The sequence below is a fragment of the Cylas formicarius genome, unplaced genomic scaffold, assembly GCF_029955315.1.
Source record: "Cylas formicarius isolate icCylForm1 unplaced genomic scaffold, icCylForm1.1 PGA_scaffold_1__22_contigs__length_36826433, whole genome shotgun sequence".
Classification (NCBI taxonomy): Eukaryota; Metazoa; Arthropoda; class Insecta; order Coleoptera; family Brentidae; genus Cylas; species Cylas formicarius.
In genome coordinates, this window is record NW_026844264.1 from 25196595 (window position 1) to 25212497 (window position 15903).

A 15903-nucleotide genomic window follows, 5' to 3' on the forward strand; every position below is an offset into this window, starting at 1 on the left:
ATTAAAGTAGAAGAATGATGTTTTTGAAAACCTATATCAGTGATTTTAAAACGTTTCAATTTCAAACAACACAGGAAAATATTAACTTGATATTTGGGTCACTGGTTTATTTGGAAAACTTGCATTGCACGCTCAGAGTAATTGTACCTTTGCCCAGCGATTACTTCCGCTTTTTTTCTAATGGTTTTACCGAAATATCCGAACATTTTTCTTCATATTTTCACGTTTTAATGGCTCGATTTCTGGCCTATCCAAATGTAGTCGCCTATCTAAATCTGCGATTTGATTAATCGAAACATCAACCGCATAAACTCCTGTCGGACAACATCCTGGACGTGAGTTTATTTTAAGACACGGCACCACCGCGTTCTATATCCAGAGTCTAGTCTTTGGGTTGCCGACATCACGCGTGATCTTTATCCGCGAACCTTCCTCTTCTTCTCGATAATCACTCGGCCATTTCGCGTTTGTTTGGCTATTTGAAAAATAGAGATTCCTGGCCGTTAAAATCGCGTACAGGGAAGCCGTTATAATAGTGTTTCGTGTAAGAATTTGTGAAACGCGTGTACCGCAAAAGTGCTAAAAATAAACTGAACGCGTGCGTTAAGGACCGCGTATAAAAATAAAACCGAATGAGGATGGAGACGGAGGTGAGAGGGAAATGTCGATCCGTTTTCAATTTTCGGACACAATCCGTTTATCGATACGCTGATTGCAGTATGCAAGGAGATGAGGGCTCTGCAGAGTTTGAGATTTGAAGGTTTAGTTAATTTTTTTGCGATACAATTGTTCTTCCAGCCTTCTTTTTGCGACGGCCAAAGCTTTCGATTTCATTAGTCATAATATAGATTATTGGTCAAACAATTTTGTTCGCAGGTGATACCCTAATACTCCTGAATAGTGTCAAAACAGTTAGTAGATGTGAAAAATATAAAGAAACAGCAGTATCTTGATATGTAATTGCCAAAACTAGCGGACTTACTTTTGCTCAAGACTACATACACAAAATTTTGTGGTTGAAACCACATTATGTTCATTCAATAGTGCTACATAAAAAAAGATAACTTTATGTGTTAATATGTCCCAATAACTATTACCTAGAAGGTGAAACAAAAAGTAGTGCCCGCAATATGTACAATTGTCTGTGTAGTTTCACATTAAATGCCAAATAGAATACATTTGTGAGTTTTTAAAAATGATTTCATCTATTTGTAGAGCTTTTCTTTGTTCCCTTTAGTCTTTGCGTCTAGCATAGAAATTAAACCGAACGGCATTGAACTGCATAACTTTTTATTTATTATTACTAATTCCCCATCTTTCATTAAAACTGTAACCGTTAAGTTGTTGACTCCAAACGCTATGTACCACAGCAGGAAGATAGTGTCACGTTTTAATTGCTATTAATGACAAAAATAAAGGCCATTAGTGTCCATAACGTAAATGAAGTTACAGTTCCTTAGTCCGCCGTCGAGGCTGCCATAAAGCTTGATGACAGGTTAATTTTTGCAACAATTTACACAAAGTTGGTTACTCAGTTGAATTCCGGTATTTACTGGCTCAGTTTGGGATTTTGTTTTCGATTAGTTTCGGTCATATGAAAGACTCATGTTGCGTTGATAATAATTTGGCTCGAAGGGTAGATTCGAGCAAGTTCTAATTCTAAAAATCGTTAACATTTACTATAGGGTTACTCACAGACAATGCTAGAAAGTATGATGAGAGGATTATATTTACGAATGATTCTGAGCAAGAGAGAGAATTTATACATGTAAAAAATGACGTGCGCTTTTATAGCTTTGCGAATGGGTATGCTTTAAAACCAGAACACCACCATATCACCATACGCATACAACCGGGTGAGGTTTCTCAGAAGCATTGTATTGCCTGCCTTTTGGAAGATGAATTGCATAAAATAACATATTTATTTGAATATCTTGGACCTATGCAGTTTCTTGCGATCTTAGTTGCGATGCATACATGTTTTTTTTTTGTTCGTTAAAGCGTCGCTTCAGTTTAGGAAATCCAGACAGTAAACTTAATTAACTTTAAATTTAATCACCGATCTTCACCGTCCCGTTTATTTTTCTTTCGGCGTTCAATTTCAATCGTTGCCGAAAATATTGTAAAATATATGAGATTCGCAACGCTAAGCGGCCTTCAGCGTGTTCTTTATTCGATTTAAACAAATAATAATGGATATATTTTCGCAAGCAACATATACAGTGTTATTGCGTTGGCGTCGATCCAAAACGTCGGGAATCTCCGCATATAAAATATGCGGCGAGTGTTGCCAAATTTACGCACGCTGATAACTGATCTGTGCTGATTGAAAAGCTCATGTTTTTTTTTATAATGTTTTTTACATAATTAATATATTAACTATAGAAAAACGGAAAATAATGCAGCCCGTTGAAGAATAAAGAAAAGTAACTTTATTTGCTAGAAATTTTAAAAGCAATTGTGGAAATGAGTAGTTCTCGAAAGTTCTCTTAATAGGCTTAACGTTTTTCCCAAACCGCAGCAGTAAAATTACCAAGTAATATTAAGAATGGTTTCTCAACTTTTTTTTCTTATTAGTTCCAATTTTGGTCACTAAGCTAAATAGTAAATTGTAACAGTCAGGAAAAAAAATTGAAGCAAAGTCACAGTGTAAAATAGTATTTATTTGGTGAATTTCATATTTGTTTATAAGTGACATCCTATACCCGGTGTCCCATAAGGCAATATGTCATACTATAAATCAAAATAAACTGATTTGTTATAAAAATGTGTTAGTCATTAAAATAATTGCAGATGATTTTTCGAGAAATTATGCAGTAATTTTTACACAATTCAAATGCGGTATTAGTATACTTTTCACAAAACTTCTGGATTCCTCCTGCGTCGGTTTTTGTTGAGTCGAACTTGCGGACGTTTCGCCGATCATCCTGTTGGCTTCTTCAGAGCTTGACTGAAACTGACCTGTATTTTACTCTGTACCTGCATATATATTGTTTGAGGGAGGCGGAGCTAAATGAGCGGCATAAACACCGTCTCGGATGACTGATTCCCATATTGGTGACAGGTAGAGACCTGAATCGCAATTAAGATTGTTAGGTTGTTTATAGATTTCTATAGACTCTCTGATTTTTCGTTGGTAGAAGAATGCGAGAATTTTAGTTTTATCGAATAAAATATTATGTCCAGTTTCGTGATTGTGTTCGGCAACAGCTGATGAGTTTATTTGTCTTAGTTGTGTTTTTGAGCCTAGTTGATATTTTTCGTCCGGTCTCCCCAATGTATTTTTTGCCGCATATGCATGGAATGCTGCAAACTCAAATGGAATTTTATCTTTGACGGACCGAAGATGTTGAGAGATTTTTGGACAAGTGGTAAATCTGGTTTTGGCATTATACTTCTTTAGAACTATTGATATGTGGTCAGTGATCTTTTGAATGTAAAGAAGGATCACAGTGGAAAGTGTGATTGCTTTCGGTCTCATTGCTATTGGAAGGTTGTGGTGAAGTGTATTTTGTGATGGAACGCTTAATATCTTTAATGGGGAAATTATTAAAGAGAAGAGCAGAGGAAAGGTGTTTTAATTCTGGATTCACTGGCTCGGGCTGAGATAGTTTTACGGCTCTGTAAATAAGAGAGTTGATAACCGATGATTTTTGGGCCGGATGGTGATGTGACCATGCATTAAGGTATCGATCTATTGATAAGAATATCTAAGAATGGAAGGTTATTATTAGTCAATGGTAAAACGTATGTTAGGGTGCATAGAATTTAAATGTCTAAGAAAATCTACTAGGGTTTCTTGACCACGAGGGCCGTCATTTAGCTCCGCTCCCCTCAAACAATATATAAACAGGTACAGAGTAAAATGCGAGGCAGTTTCAGTCAAGCTCTGAAGAAGTCAACAGGATGATTGACGAAACGTCAGCAAGTTCGACTCAGCAAAAACCGACGCAGGAGGAATCCAGAAGCTTTGTAAAAAGTATTACAGTGGAAGTTTCTTTGAAAAATTAACAACCCTTTATGAGAGGACATCAAGCGCGGTATTAGTATGAATTTAATTGACACTTAATGATTCATTAAAAAAAATCTCCTCTGAACCCTGAGTCCGCGCGTGTAATTTGAAAGAAATTTAAATAATCCTTCAATCATGTTCCGTCTTCGAACGCTTTCTACAGCCTAGACCAATATGAAGCAATTTTGCAAATAACGTTGGTAAAACAAATGTCCGTAATACATATACACTTACGCTTACACTTTGTTATAAAACCACATAAATGTACCAAATAATCCGCAATTAAAACAATGTTTATCAGATATAATAAAAGCAACTTAATGAAATGAAGAAAATTTTCAGTAATTTATTAGCCTGATAGAGTTCTCCAAACGATATACCGTTTCTACAACCTTTTATGATTTTGACTTCAGCATGAGTTAGCCGATATATTAGTGTGCTTTTTATACATCTTCCTTAAGGTAGCTCGATTTCAAGTTGAATTTGCCCATTAGTGCATCTCGTATATTAAAAACACAAACCAATTTACTCTCACCGATGAAACTCTACACAAATCAGCAGCATTTGTATGCACGAAGTACCGAAGTGCGGTTCTGGAACGTCATTGTGGAATTGCGAATCTATTAATTGAGGGTTACAAGGAGATACCCAAGCGAGGTAGGCCTGCGGTTAAACCTTCATAAAAATTTACCAAAGTTAAATACCGGATTATGTCGTGAAAACGGTAGATCGTTTGGAGACTCTACCAATGCATGTTGCCATTGTTTTGGGGTCTCATTTCAAGGTTCCGTAATGGTAATTTGAGGATTTGATAATGATAATGTTATCTTTTATATGTATATTAGCCTGTGTATAATTCCTACTAACCTGGAAAACCTAAAAGATGGGGAATGTAAAGATCGGTCTAAAAATAAAATGGAAAGCGGTCTTAAATTATCCAAAAGTCGGGGATGAATAAATATTTTACGGTACAGAAATCTTTCTCGCATACAATGTAAATAAATAAAATCGTCTAATATTATATTCAGCAATCTGCCACCTGTTCATTGCGAATTTATAATGACTCTCAATTTGTAAGGTATTTACAAATGGCTTTGCAAATGTAAATAAAGCGGTTTTATCACGTGCGCGGCATACGAATTTTGTAACAATTATGTTGTAAATTCGCGTTGAATGTTGATATTTTATAATAGATCTGGGTATGGACGATTATCATAAAATTGCGGTAGTGGCGTAGAGTTTTTTCGTGTAACGGTGCGGAGAACTGTTTGGAATCACTCTTAATGTGTGGTTAAATAGAAACAGTTAATAGTAGAGTGATGATAGGGATTATGTAGATATATCTTCTATTCTAAGACGAAAGTAATTTTGTGAATGGACCACTGATATTAAAACTGGTCCTGTTATGTTTAGGCGTAACTCGGTGTAGGTGTTAAAAATTACAGACACTTACTGCATCCGTGGGAAAGTAAACTCATCATTCCGATTAATTAAATACGTGTAAACAAAACGAAGTGCCTATATGCTTACAAGAATGATCAGCGCATCGTAGTGAAATGCATCAAAAAATGTGCTTTTAGGAATCACATATTTGACAAATAGGAAACTTTAAAGCATGACCGTTAAAATCTGTGCAGTTAAGTTTAATTTGACATTTATGAGAGGTGGAAAATTTTCATTCATCCGAAAATCAAATTATTATGAATTATAATTGCAGCCAGTTGCCCAAACATTTTTTGATGCACGAAACCGACCACCAAGCACTTAAAAAAATTGAGAAATAAATTAATCGACTCGAAACTACCGTTCTAAAACAAAAATTATACATATTCCATATACAGGATGTTTTCTAATTGAAGGTCAATAATTAAGAATTCGATATTTGGGTCCGTCTTACCTTTAAGATACGGGAGGGTAAAGCTTTCAAAAATAAAATATATGTTTTAATATCTGTAAGACCACCTTAGATATTTGAATGAAATTTGGCACACATATGTTATGTATCAAGAGCCATTATTTAGTACACCACATTTTTTTAATGCACCAGTGGCGGGCGCACATAATTCCCCTCTCTATTTTAGCCGACATTGATTAACATAAAAATTACTCTTAACATCTGCAATCATTTCTAAAGTAATTTTAATTTTAAGAGAAATCAATGGCGTGCCACCAATATTAAACAAGTGAAATTCCGTACGTCTGCTACTGGTGTATTTTTAAAAAATCGCCTCTTTAATTATTGACATTATATACTTTTGAATCAAATTTTCAAGCATATACCGAAAAGTACTCTGAAATATTTACCTAAAAGGTGCACCCAACGACGTTGAACTTAATTTAATGATAGATTCATTTAGAAACATCGAATTTGAACTACTGTTATCAGTGTCGGTTATTAAATTGGACAGTTCATTGTCTATAAGAATGGTCTTTTGTTGTCGGTGATATATTTTAAACTACTAAATCGAAAGAAAGTAATTCGTTGCAAGATTGTATGGTCTGTTTATAGATATAAGAAAGTGACCAATCGCTTTTGAATGGGATTATCTAAGGGTGGTCATTAACATACAATGCAACAAGATTATTACCTATAGTTTAGGAATTGAAATTCAGGTATAATTGTGGTCCGTAATAGAAAATAATTTTATACCTACCTGTGTTTAATATTCTTTGGTTTGTTGAATGTTGTTGGTGTGTTGAATCGTGTGCGAATTATGCAAAATATGTGCGAGTCTAGTGTATCTCAGGAGATGCTCCCGCCCAAATGTAGAAAACACTATTCTATTGAGACTAAGGAAGCTATAAACAATGTTTACTTGATTTTCATTGAACGTGGTGCCAGCAAGCAAGCATATTTAGAAGAAACGGCCACATTGACGAAAATTCGTACATCAACTGTATGGAAAATTGTGAATAATCCCATTTTAGCGAGGAAAACAAGAAGCGATGCTGATATTTTCTCGAGTGTAGATGAAAGTGATCAAGATATAATACGGCGTAAAATTTACCAGTTATACGAGGAACAAAGTGTGCCTACATTAGATATCTTAATTAGGAGGCTTGAAAAAGTTGAAACCGGTGTTAAATTAGGCAGAACTACCTTATGGAAGTGTATTCAACACATGGTTTTAGATGTAAAAAATTGACAAAAGGCAAGTTTTAATGGAATCTTTTAGAATTCGGAAATGGCGACTGGAACATCTAGAAAAAATTAAGATTTACAGAGAACAACAAAGGCCAGTTATTTACTTGGATGAAACCTGGTTCGACACTTATGATACCCCGGAAAAGGGTTGGGTTGACTCAACTGATACGTGTAAAACAAACGCGCCATCACAAAGAGGTAAAAGAAGAACTATTTTGCATGCTGGCTCCAAAGATCGTTGGATTCCAAATGGACTTTCTCTGTCTGTGAAAAACATTCAGATTCTTTTCTGGATTACCATGAAGACACCCCCGCTGATTTATTTTAAAAACAAATTAGTTCCAAAGATTCCTCCTAATAGCGCAATTGTAGTGGACAATTCAAGTTATCACAGTAGACAGTTGATTAAAACCCCTAATAATAATGACATTTATTTTCACGAAGATTATAATAAAAAGCAATTAAATGAGGTTCTACAAAGCTTGAACCTACAAAAGGAATACGTCTGTGATAATTATGCAAAAAATCTGGGGCATACAGTTTTAAGGCTTCCACCTTACCACTGTATATTTAATCCCATTGAACATGTTTGGCACCAACTGAAATCTGCCATTCGTCGTAACAATATTTTTCCCCGTGTTAACTCCAATGTCCTCAAACTTATAGAAACCGAAGTTTTTAACATCCCTCCACAAAGTTGGGCAAATTCTGTTAAACATATAGAAAAGGCAGAACAATCGTATATCCATATTGCAAATAATATAGAACAAATAATAATTAGAACAGGCGATGATAGCGATAATGATATATTATGTGAATAATTTTAAGTAATTTAAGTGGGTAATAAAAATAATTTGTAATTTTATTTTAGATTTAAACATGAATAAATATTGTTTAGTATATTTCCTAACAAAACCCCAAATAATTAAATTCTAAGCAAAGTACGGACCTGTTCGGCCATATTTCATTCTTACAGCTTGCCCGCGTCTGTCCTAAATTCGTATCAGTTAGTCACCGTCTTATATCTATGAACAGACTTTACACCGTAATTCCTTTTATAAGCTAAATTACCTGTCCCATTAGCTGACATGCACCCCCCACAATAAAACATTTCCTACACCATGCTTCACCGTAGGACAGACATTTTCGATTTTCAGAGCTGTATTTTTTTTCCTCTAAACTTTAGCCCGACCGTCTGACCCAAAAGGATTAATTTTTGTTTCGTCACTTAAGATAACGTTTTCGCGAAACTCCCTGGTTTTGTTAATGTGTTCTTGGGCAAATTCCAAACATTTTTTCCAAAATTAATGGCAACGCGGACGATGCAAGCCGTTTGAGAGTTAACATTTTTTGAGAACTCTTCCCTGATTTCCTCTGCAAGTTTTGGAGCGCTTGTTTTAGAATTAATTCTAATTTTTTTCACAACAGAAGACTTCTCGTGCAGTTAACTTTCTGGGACGACTAGAGCGCGGCCACACTTTATAAGATCCGGTGGATTTGTATTAATTTATTACTGTACGGCTGAATGTGATTTTTTATTTTTTTTACCAAAATCTCTAAAGGATTTTTTTCTCTTTCCATAAATCTACTACGATTTTTCGAAGCGCATTTTGCTTTTACTTCAAAACCACTGACTTAAACGTGACGTCAAAAATAAACAAGTATAACTCATTTGTTTAAGCGAAATTGATAAAAATGATAAAATATTGATAATTATCGGTTCTACTTGCAGTTCTGTATAGTGATTTAGTAAAGTATATGGAGACTTATTTGACATAGTTTCTATGTAAAACTGCCTTATTTTTTATTGTTCAAATAAATTGTCTCAAATGATTTTTATTTTATTTTTATTACTCTCATTGAGATTGCCGATATTTACTTGAATTATATTTCTCATTAAATGTAAGTGAAAGAAGAAACTAAAAGAAAACTGAAAAAGTACTATGTATACAGAGACTTTTTTGACCAACTGTACATTCATGGATGACAGTTATAAACTTTATCCACTCTTCGATTGCGCCATTTCTATGGCTGCATTACGATTGGATACCATAGCTTGACTAAGAATCACGTTCGTGAATTTAATAGCGATTTGCTGAGATAACGCGAACATATTGTCATTTTAAGCATAAAGCACCTCCCCTTTTGACTTTCGTGTGCTGAAAAATGTATTCGGATATGGTCGTAGTCCGTGACATTTTACTTGAATATTGTGAATACTGACCAAACCTTTGAAATTTATTAAAAAAAAAATTCAAAAAAATGTTATCGGAATAAACTGTTGCGACTAAAATCGGAAATGTAGTGCAGGTATGAGATCTCAAAATGAAAGAGTGAGAGAGAAAGAGAGAGAACCATGTTCAACGTTGGATCCAATAGTTGGATCTTTTCTTGCAGGTCAATGTTGAAGCCTTCGACGCCGGTCAAACCGTCCATCGACCTGCTGGCCCAAGCACCGACGATGGACAATAACCGTCTCGAAAAACTAGTCAAAAATTTCGTGCACGAGGACAAGGCGAGGCTGGCTGCGGAGGCCGCCGCGAAAACTCACCCCAAACCAATGCCTTCTAGTATACAGTACGCGTTGCAGAAGTTCGAGAAGGGTGCCGGTGTTGACTTGGAGAACGGCTTCGGCGCGCAGGTTGGGATTAGGAAACACGCTCCAAGCACCACGGTGACGCCGGCGGTTAAAAAATATGGCGGTGTTTCGGCAGATCAGGTAAGTTGTCGTTTCCTCAATTGCAACAGACAACGTCATATGCCGAAATGTGGATCTTTTAATATTACTTATTTTTTTCTCCAAAATTAACTCCCCAACTAACGGTAAAAAAGAATTAACTGCATAAAATAATGTTATTTCAATACCAGATTGGAAAACATTTTAAATGGACTTATTCGATTATATCAGTAGTTTTTTGATGTGGTTAACATTTTAGAAATAATAGTTATGAGCATGCTGACAAAAATAACCATAATAATGGATGTGTGTGTGTGCCGCCAACATTGGGTCAAAAATATCGAACTCTCAATGCAGAGTTTTGGGAAATCTGCAGAATCCTTTTAGAGTTCCCCGAACGATATACCGTTTTTACGACATAATCCGGTATTTAACTTTGGTAAATTTTTAACTAATCAAAACTGCAGGCTTACCTCGCTTGACGTTCCAAAACCATACTTAGGTACTTCGTGCATACAAAGCTGACGAATTTGCGTTTCATCATTATATCATTATCAATCAAAAATTTTTGAATGTCTTCTTTAGCCAATGATGAATTCGATAAAGACGGTATATCGTACGGCGAACTTTACACGATTACTGCAAGAATATGGTATTCCCAGAATAGTATGATTTATTGCGTTAAAGCTAGACTTTAACTAGAGCTGTATACATTACGTGCGAGGTGACATATGTGCAGAGTATAGTTTATTTTCAAAGAAACTTCCACAGGCTACTGTAATACTTTTCACAAAACTCTTGGATTCCTCCTGCGCCGGTTTTTGTTAAGTGAAACTTACTAACGTTTCACCAATCATCCTGGTCGCTTCTTCAGAGCTTAACTGAAACTATATGTATATGTTTGTTTACAAAATTATCGGGTTCGGAGTGGAAACCCGTTCATTGAAAATAATTGATAAGCGCCAATCTATTATGAAAACGGAAAGTCTGACACAATTGAGCCTGGAATGTTTGTCACACATTGCCCATTACCAAATCGAACGAAACGTGATTCGATCATAAAGCTGTTAAAATTGGATAAATTCATAAAATCTCCTCAGCACAAACTGGACGTCCGAGTTCCGAAAGGTAAAATGATATTGTCATATACCTATTTTTTTTTAGAAATTTTGTATAAAGAAAGTAAGAGCTTCGAATCGTAGAACCATTCGATCTGCTCTTGTCGCACTGCCTTTATTTATTGCCCTCGATAAGCGTTATGTATATGAATGTTGAGAAAGTGGGAGGTCATCATCATTTTCCTTTTAATCGACCAAGCCGGGATGCTTAATTACGGAACAATAAATTTAAATTTGATATCGTTAAAGGTCAAACGGTCATCCGGCTTTTCTTTAATCTAATTTGTTGTTTGATTGTCTGAAAATAGGCTCTAGCATAATGGCGCCCCAATTTCCTTTCACTCGCTCGTATCTGATTCACGGTGCAAATTGATGAATCCGCCTCAATTTTTTTTCACTCGCCGAAAATGGGCCAATTAAAATGGTTGCACTTTGATGAATGAAGAGATAAAAATAATACGTCTTTAGCAAATTGGAATAAATCACTGGTGGAGATTCGGTTTCCCTTTTTCTACCAAAATCACTGGTCTCTTTGTAACCGGTGACCTGTTTCTGTAATCTGAGCCTCACCGTAATCTATAAATAATTTCCTGAAAATCGTCACTTTATTTAACTTTGAAATTTATTTTTTCTACTCCTTTCTCTAAAATACCCAACAATGCACTGATGCAACGTGCGTTAAGTTTCATTTAAAAACACCAGTTCGTTGCCTACGGTTGCGAGCCACTTCGAAGATTTCCGGTACCTTGGAAGCGACCGGATGTTTTCGGTAGAATTTAGCCACGGATGGTATTCTCACGTTTGTCAGTGCCGTTGACACGTCACACGTCACTCAGTGAATGTGGTAGAGAGAGAGATATCCTTTTCACAAACAGGCACGACTATAATGGCTATTCTCCCAGTACCGGCATTCGTCGAGGAATTTTTCTTTTGGTCACAGACCGACATGTAAAACAACTATAAGCAACATTTCTTCTCAGCCTTCAAAAAAGGACTGATCGATAATAAAAAACGACCTCCCTCGCTTCCCCCACGGACCATCCGGCCTTTAACCGGCGTGGATGGCAAAAACAGCGGAGCCGACAACGATTTAACACTTTAAAAACTTCAAAAAACACTTGGGGAATATAAACCTCACAATTGAAACCGATATCAAAACTTTTTGAGACAATTACAAAGGATTCTGTCGGAAGCGACCGGAGGTGCAATGCTCACGACAGAATCTTCAGTAAATGTGGTCGTTTTGTACCCAAACATTAATTAATGGCCGTAAACTATGTATAGTCTGCAACACGTTGATAAACTTCTTCTGTCACTCATTTATTAAGAACTCGATCCGCTGTGTTCCCCTTGTGCCAAATAACAGCGATAAACCCTCTTTATTGGTAAAAAAAGTGCATCTTGAAATGTTTATTTTAGTATAATAAATTGACCAAAAGATGAAATTTTGCTTCCTCATTGGGAACATTTTTAGAAAGAAGCTTTTTTCAAACATTGCAGTTTTCTGTTTGGGTATACGAAATGTGGAATGACCAGACTGCTTGCTTTTCGTATGTTGTGGTGTCAAAGTAAACAAAATGTTATAGTGATGGACAATCAAACTCTTAATTAAAACAGTGTTTACGAAACTTGTTGCATAATATAATATAATTAGTTTTCTCTCCTTGAACTCGATTTTACTAGTGACGTCGAAATAACAAATTTGAATATTCACTTCTTTATGCCTTAGGTGTGTCCTAAGTGCACAACCATTATATATAAATAAATAAATAAGTGTAACTGCGCTTATTAGTCCGCAATGTTAGCTGATAGTGATCGACAATCCGTAAATTCCGCTTTTAAATGACAATCCCGGTCTTTTTAAATATTAATTAACGTAATTATATTTTGCGCAAACGATTCTGGCACGGGATATAATTTTGGGTCATTATTGATGCGATGAAGGACGAATCGTGGCTACGGATTTCGCGAAAATCGGCGTTTCGCGTGATTTCTGTCTTCCCCGTAGATAGATTCGTTCGATGGTTCAATTTTCCATTTAATCAGTTAAATATTTCTTTGATCCATTGCGAAATTGGAGCCAGTTAAAAGTTTTCGATTTTGTTGTAAAAATAGGAGAACTTAATAGGCCTGGATTACATTTAATTAAACATATTTGGAAAATTTTGATTTTAATTTTTAATCTTGTAAACTGAATTGTGACTATAAATTCAATGAAATAACTCCAAATCTGACTGACTGTTTCAACATTGAGCTTTTTTTAAAACAGCCCGACTGAAAAGCAATCTTCTCTGATTTTATTCATCGTAATTGTTTCATAAAACGTTATTTTAACCAGTTGGTTTTGTCATAATTAGTAAAATTAATTATTACACTGTTAGTTTTGATTAGTTAAAGCTTATAGTTATTTAGAACTATTCAGTTTCTGTATTTATATTCGAATAATTCACCCGAGACAAATTTAAATTAATGGATTTTTATATTTTACGATTCTCGCATTGCGTCCCACTTATAGTGCATGTAAGAATTTGAACGGTCGTTTTTGATTGTTGGAGTCGACCTCATCTCATTGTCCTCGTGATCAAGTGTAAAAATATTGGCTTTGTTATTTACCAAGTTAAAAAGAACTGTTTAGTATAAAATTTATTTAGTTCATTACTTTGCTAATTATTTTTCTCTATTTAGTTGCAAAGTTTTGCATTTTTGTTAGACGTTATTTAAGATTTTTTGCCAAATCTATTGGGTATATTTTGAATGAGCGAAATCAGTCGTCGAAAACATAAAAAGGGCATATAAGTACACTTTTTCCTTTCAAAAATACGAGTCGAGTGAAGTAGTTGGAAATTGGTTTTCTTTAACCAATTTAGTTTTCGATATACTGCTGGATACGAAAGGGATAAAAAAATATATGGTTAATACCTGTTATACTTAAAAATAAGTATATTTCAACATGGGTTATTTCATAATTTTTAACTAAATTACGCTTTTCCAAAAAAAATTTTTTTTCGTAGGTTAACTACATTGCCAAAGTTGTCTTTGTCTAAAATTTTGCACTTGGCGCGTATTAATTTAACATTTCTTCAAAACTTAACTAATTTTAGCTCAACTATAATATATGTTCATTCAAAACGTGGTGAAACGACGGTCCTCCAAATGAAGTTTTTCTACTTCCTACTCAAAAATACCTTCGAAAAATAGTCGTCGAAATAAAAAAACGTTCAGAACATTTTTCAGTTCCTCTTTTATGAAACACTCGCCTCTACAGTCCAATAGTGCTAAATCAAACTCGGGACTATAGTGGCGTTTATCAAACTTGTTGAATGATATCCCATTAGAAATTAAAAGTATTGAAAGTTCAAAATTGCAGCCTAGGTCAAGATATTTTTAAAATCATTTGAATTTAAAAAACCTCTGCAAAAAGTCGGCGATAGAGAGTCTGTTTTAATTTTGCAGATAATGTACCCACGTCGATAGAACAATTAGTTATTCGGTAATACCTACAATCTCGGCAGTGATAATGTCTTATTTTTTCACCTAGATACTCCGTACACGTGATCAAGCGTTTGTCTGTAATTAAACCCAATGCGTTTGCGTACGGTACCCTGTCCCCCAAAGTGCACGTGGCACTTTCGCTAAGGTTGTATAGCGCGACGATTCCGTCTCGAGTCACGTTTGCAACACGTTTGTAGGAGCTTTAACTATTTCTTGGATTGCACAGTTGAATCCTAAATATTTTGCATTATGAATTGACCAAATGCTATTAATATATGAACGAAAACAAAATGTTAAAAAATTTCAAATAGTTGATGATGGTTTAAGAAAAATTAAAAGCAGCAAGAGATTTTTGACTTCATCGAAAGATTATACTCAAGAAATTCCAATGAAAATTAAATTAAAAAATAAAACTGATTTTTTTAAATTTTTTTTAGTTGGTTGTTCGCACTTGAAATGTTTAAATATTTTATTAAACGACTATTACAAATTAAGAAGCTTCAGGATAACAAAGAGTTTATTGTCAATAAATGATTGTAGTTGTTGAATTTTTATTATTGTCTTGTTAAGAAAGCCTTAATGACGCACTCGAACACTTTGTCAGTCTAAGACTTCTTGATTTGTTTAATAAAATAATTGAGCCTGAATTTAGGTATATGTTAAATGAATTTATACAGTGTGATCACTTAAGTTTGCAACATTTTTTTAAATTCTATTACTATTATTATTATTATTGATATTTGTCTGATTAAGAAGAGTAGTTTTGAGATTTTATAAAAAATGGTAGTGCTCAATAGCGTTGCAACAAACAAACGCAACCACAAAAAGCTCCGTGAGTAAAATATTAAAAATCTAAATTAACTTTTCAGATATGCAAATGTGCTACATTGATTTCATTTAATAAACATGTTTAGGTTAAATTACAAAATTTGCAAATTGCTAACTAAAAAAGACCAAAAGCATCATTTTTATCAACTACTTTTCCTAATAGCATTTTTCGATTTTTTTTTACTAAAGGTACTTTACTTTTGTTCAAATTTTATATTTTATGACTTACCTTGCATACCGTTGGACGAACGAACGAACGACGGCAATTGTAATTTGATGAAGGAATTAATATAGAGAAATCTCATATGTTGTACCGGGGCCACACGGTGTACTGTGATTCTTGAAAAAAAAATTGTTTTTCCCTTTCCACTGATCATTTTTGTAATTTTGTTTACAAACAGTCCATGTATAAATGTACTTTTAATTTTTTTGAACATATCAAAGTTAAACCGGCCCGACATTATAGGGGTCATACTGTACCAATTTCTAATTTGATTGCTGCAGAATCTTTTTATGGATATATGAGCCCCACTAAAATAGTATTTTAGTAGTATTGTTTAGCTTGATGAACCCTTTAAATTATATAATCGATGCGAGCTTAAATGGGTTAATTAAAAAAAATAAATAAAAA

General features: G+C 34.5%; 1 protein-coding gene across 2 annotated transcripts in view; it reads left to right on the plus strand.

Annotated features, from left to right (window-relative positions):
* LOC132696150 (serine/threonine-protein phosphatase 2A regulatory subunit B'' subunit alpha) overlaps positions 1-15903 on the plus strand; it is a 39954-nt gene that overhangs the window by 13198 nt on the left and 10853 nt on the right. For both annotated transcript variants that reach the window (XM_060660802.1, XM_060660800.1), the window contains exon 3: positions 9555-9876. In XM_060660802.1, coding sequence (XP_060516785.1) covers positions 9555-9876 — 322 coding nt within the window. The remainder of the gene's footprint in view (positions 1-9554; positions 9877-15903) is intronic.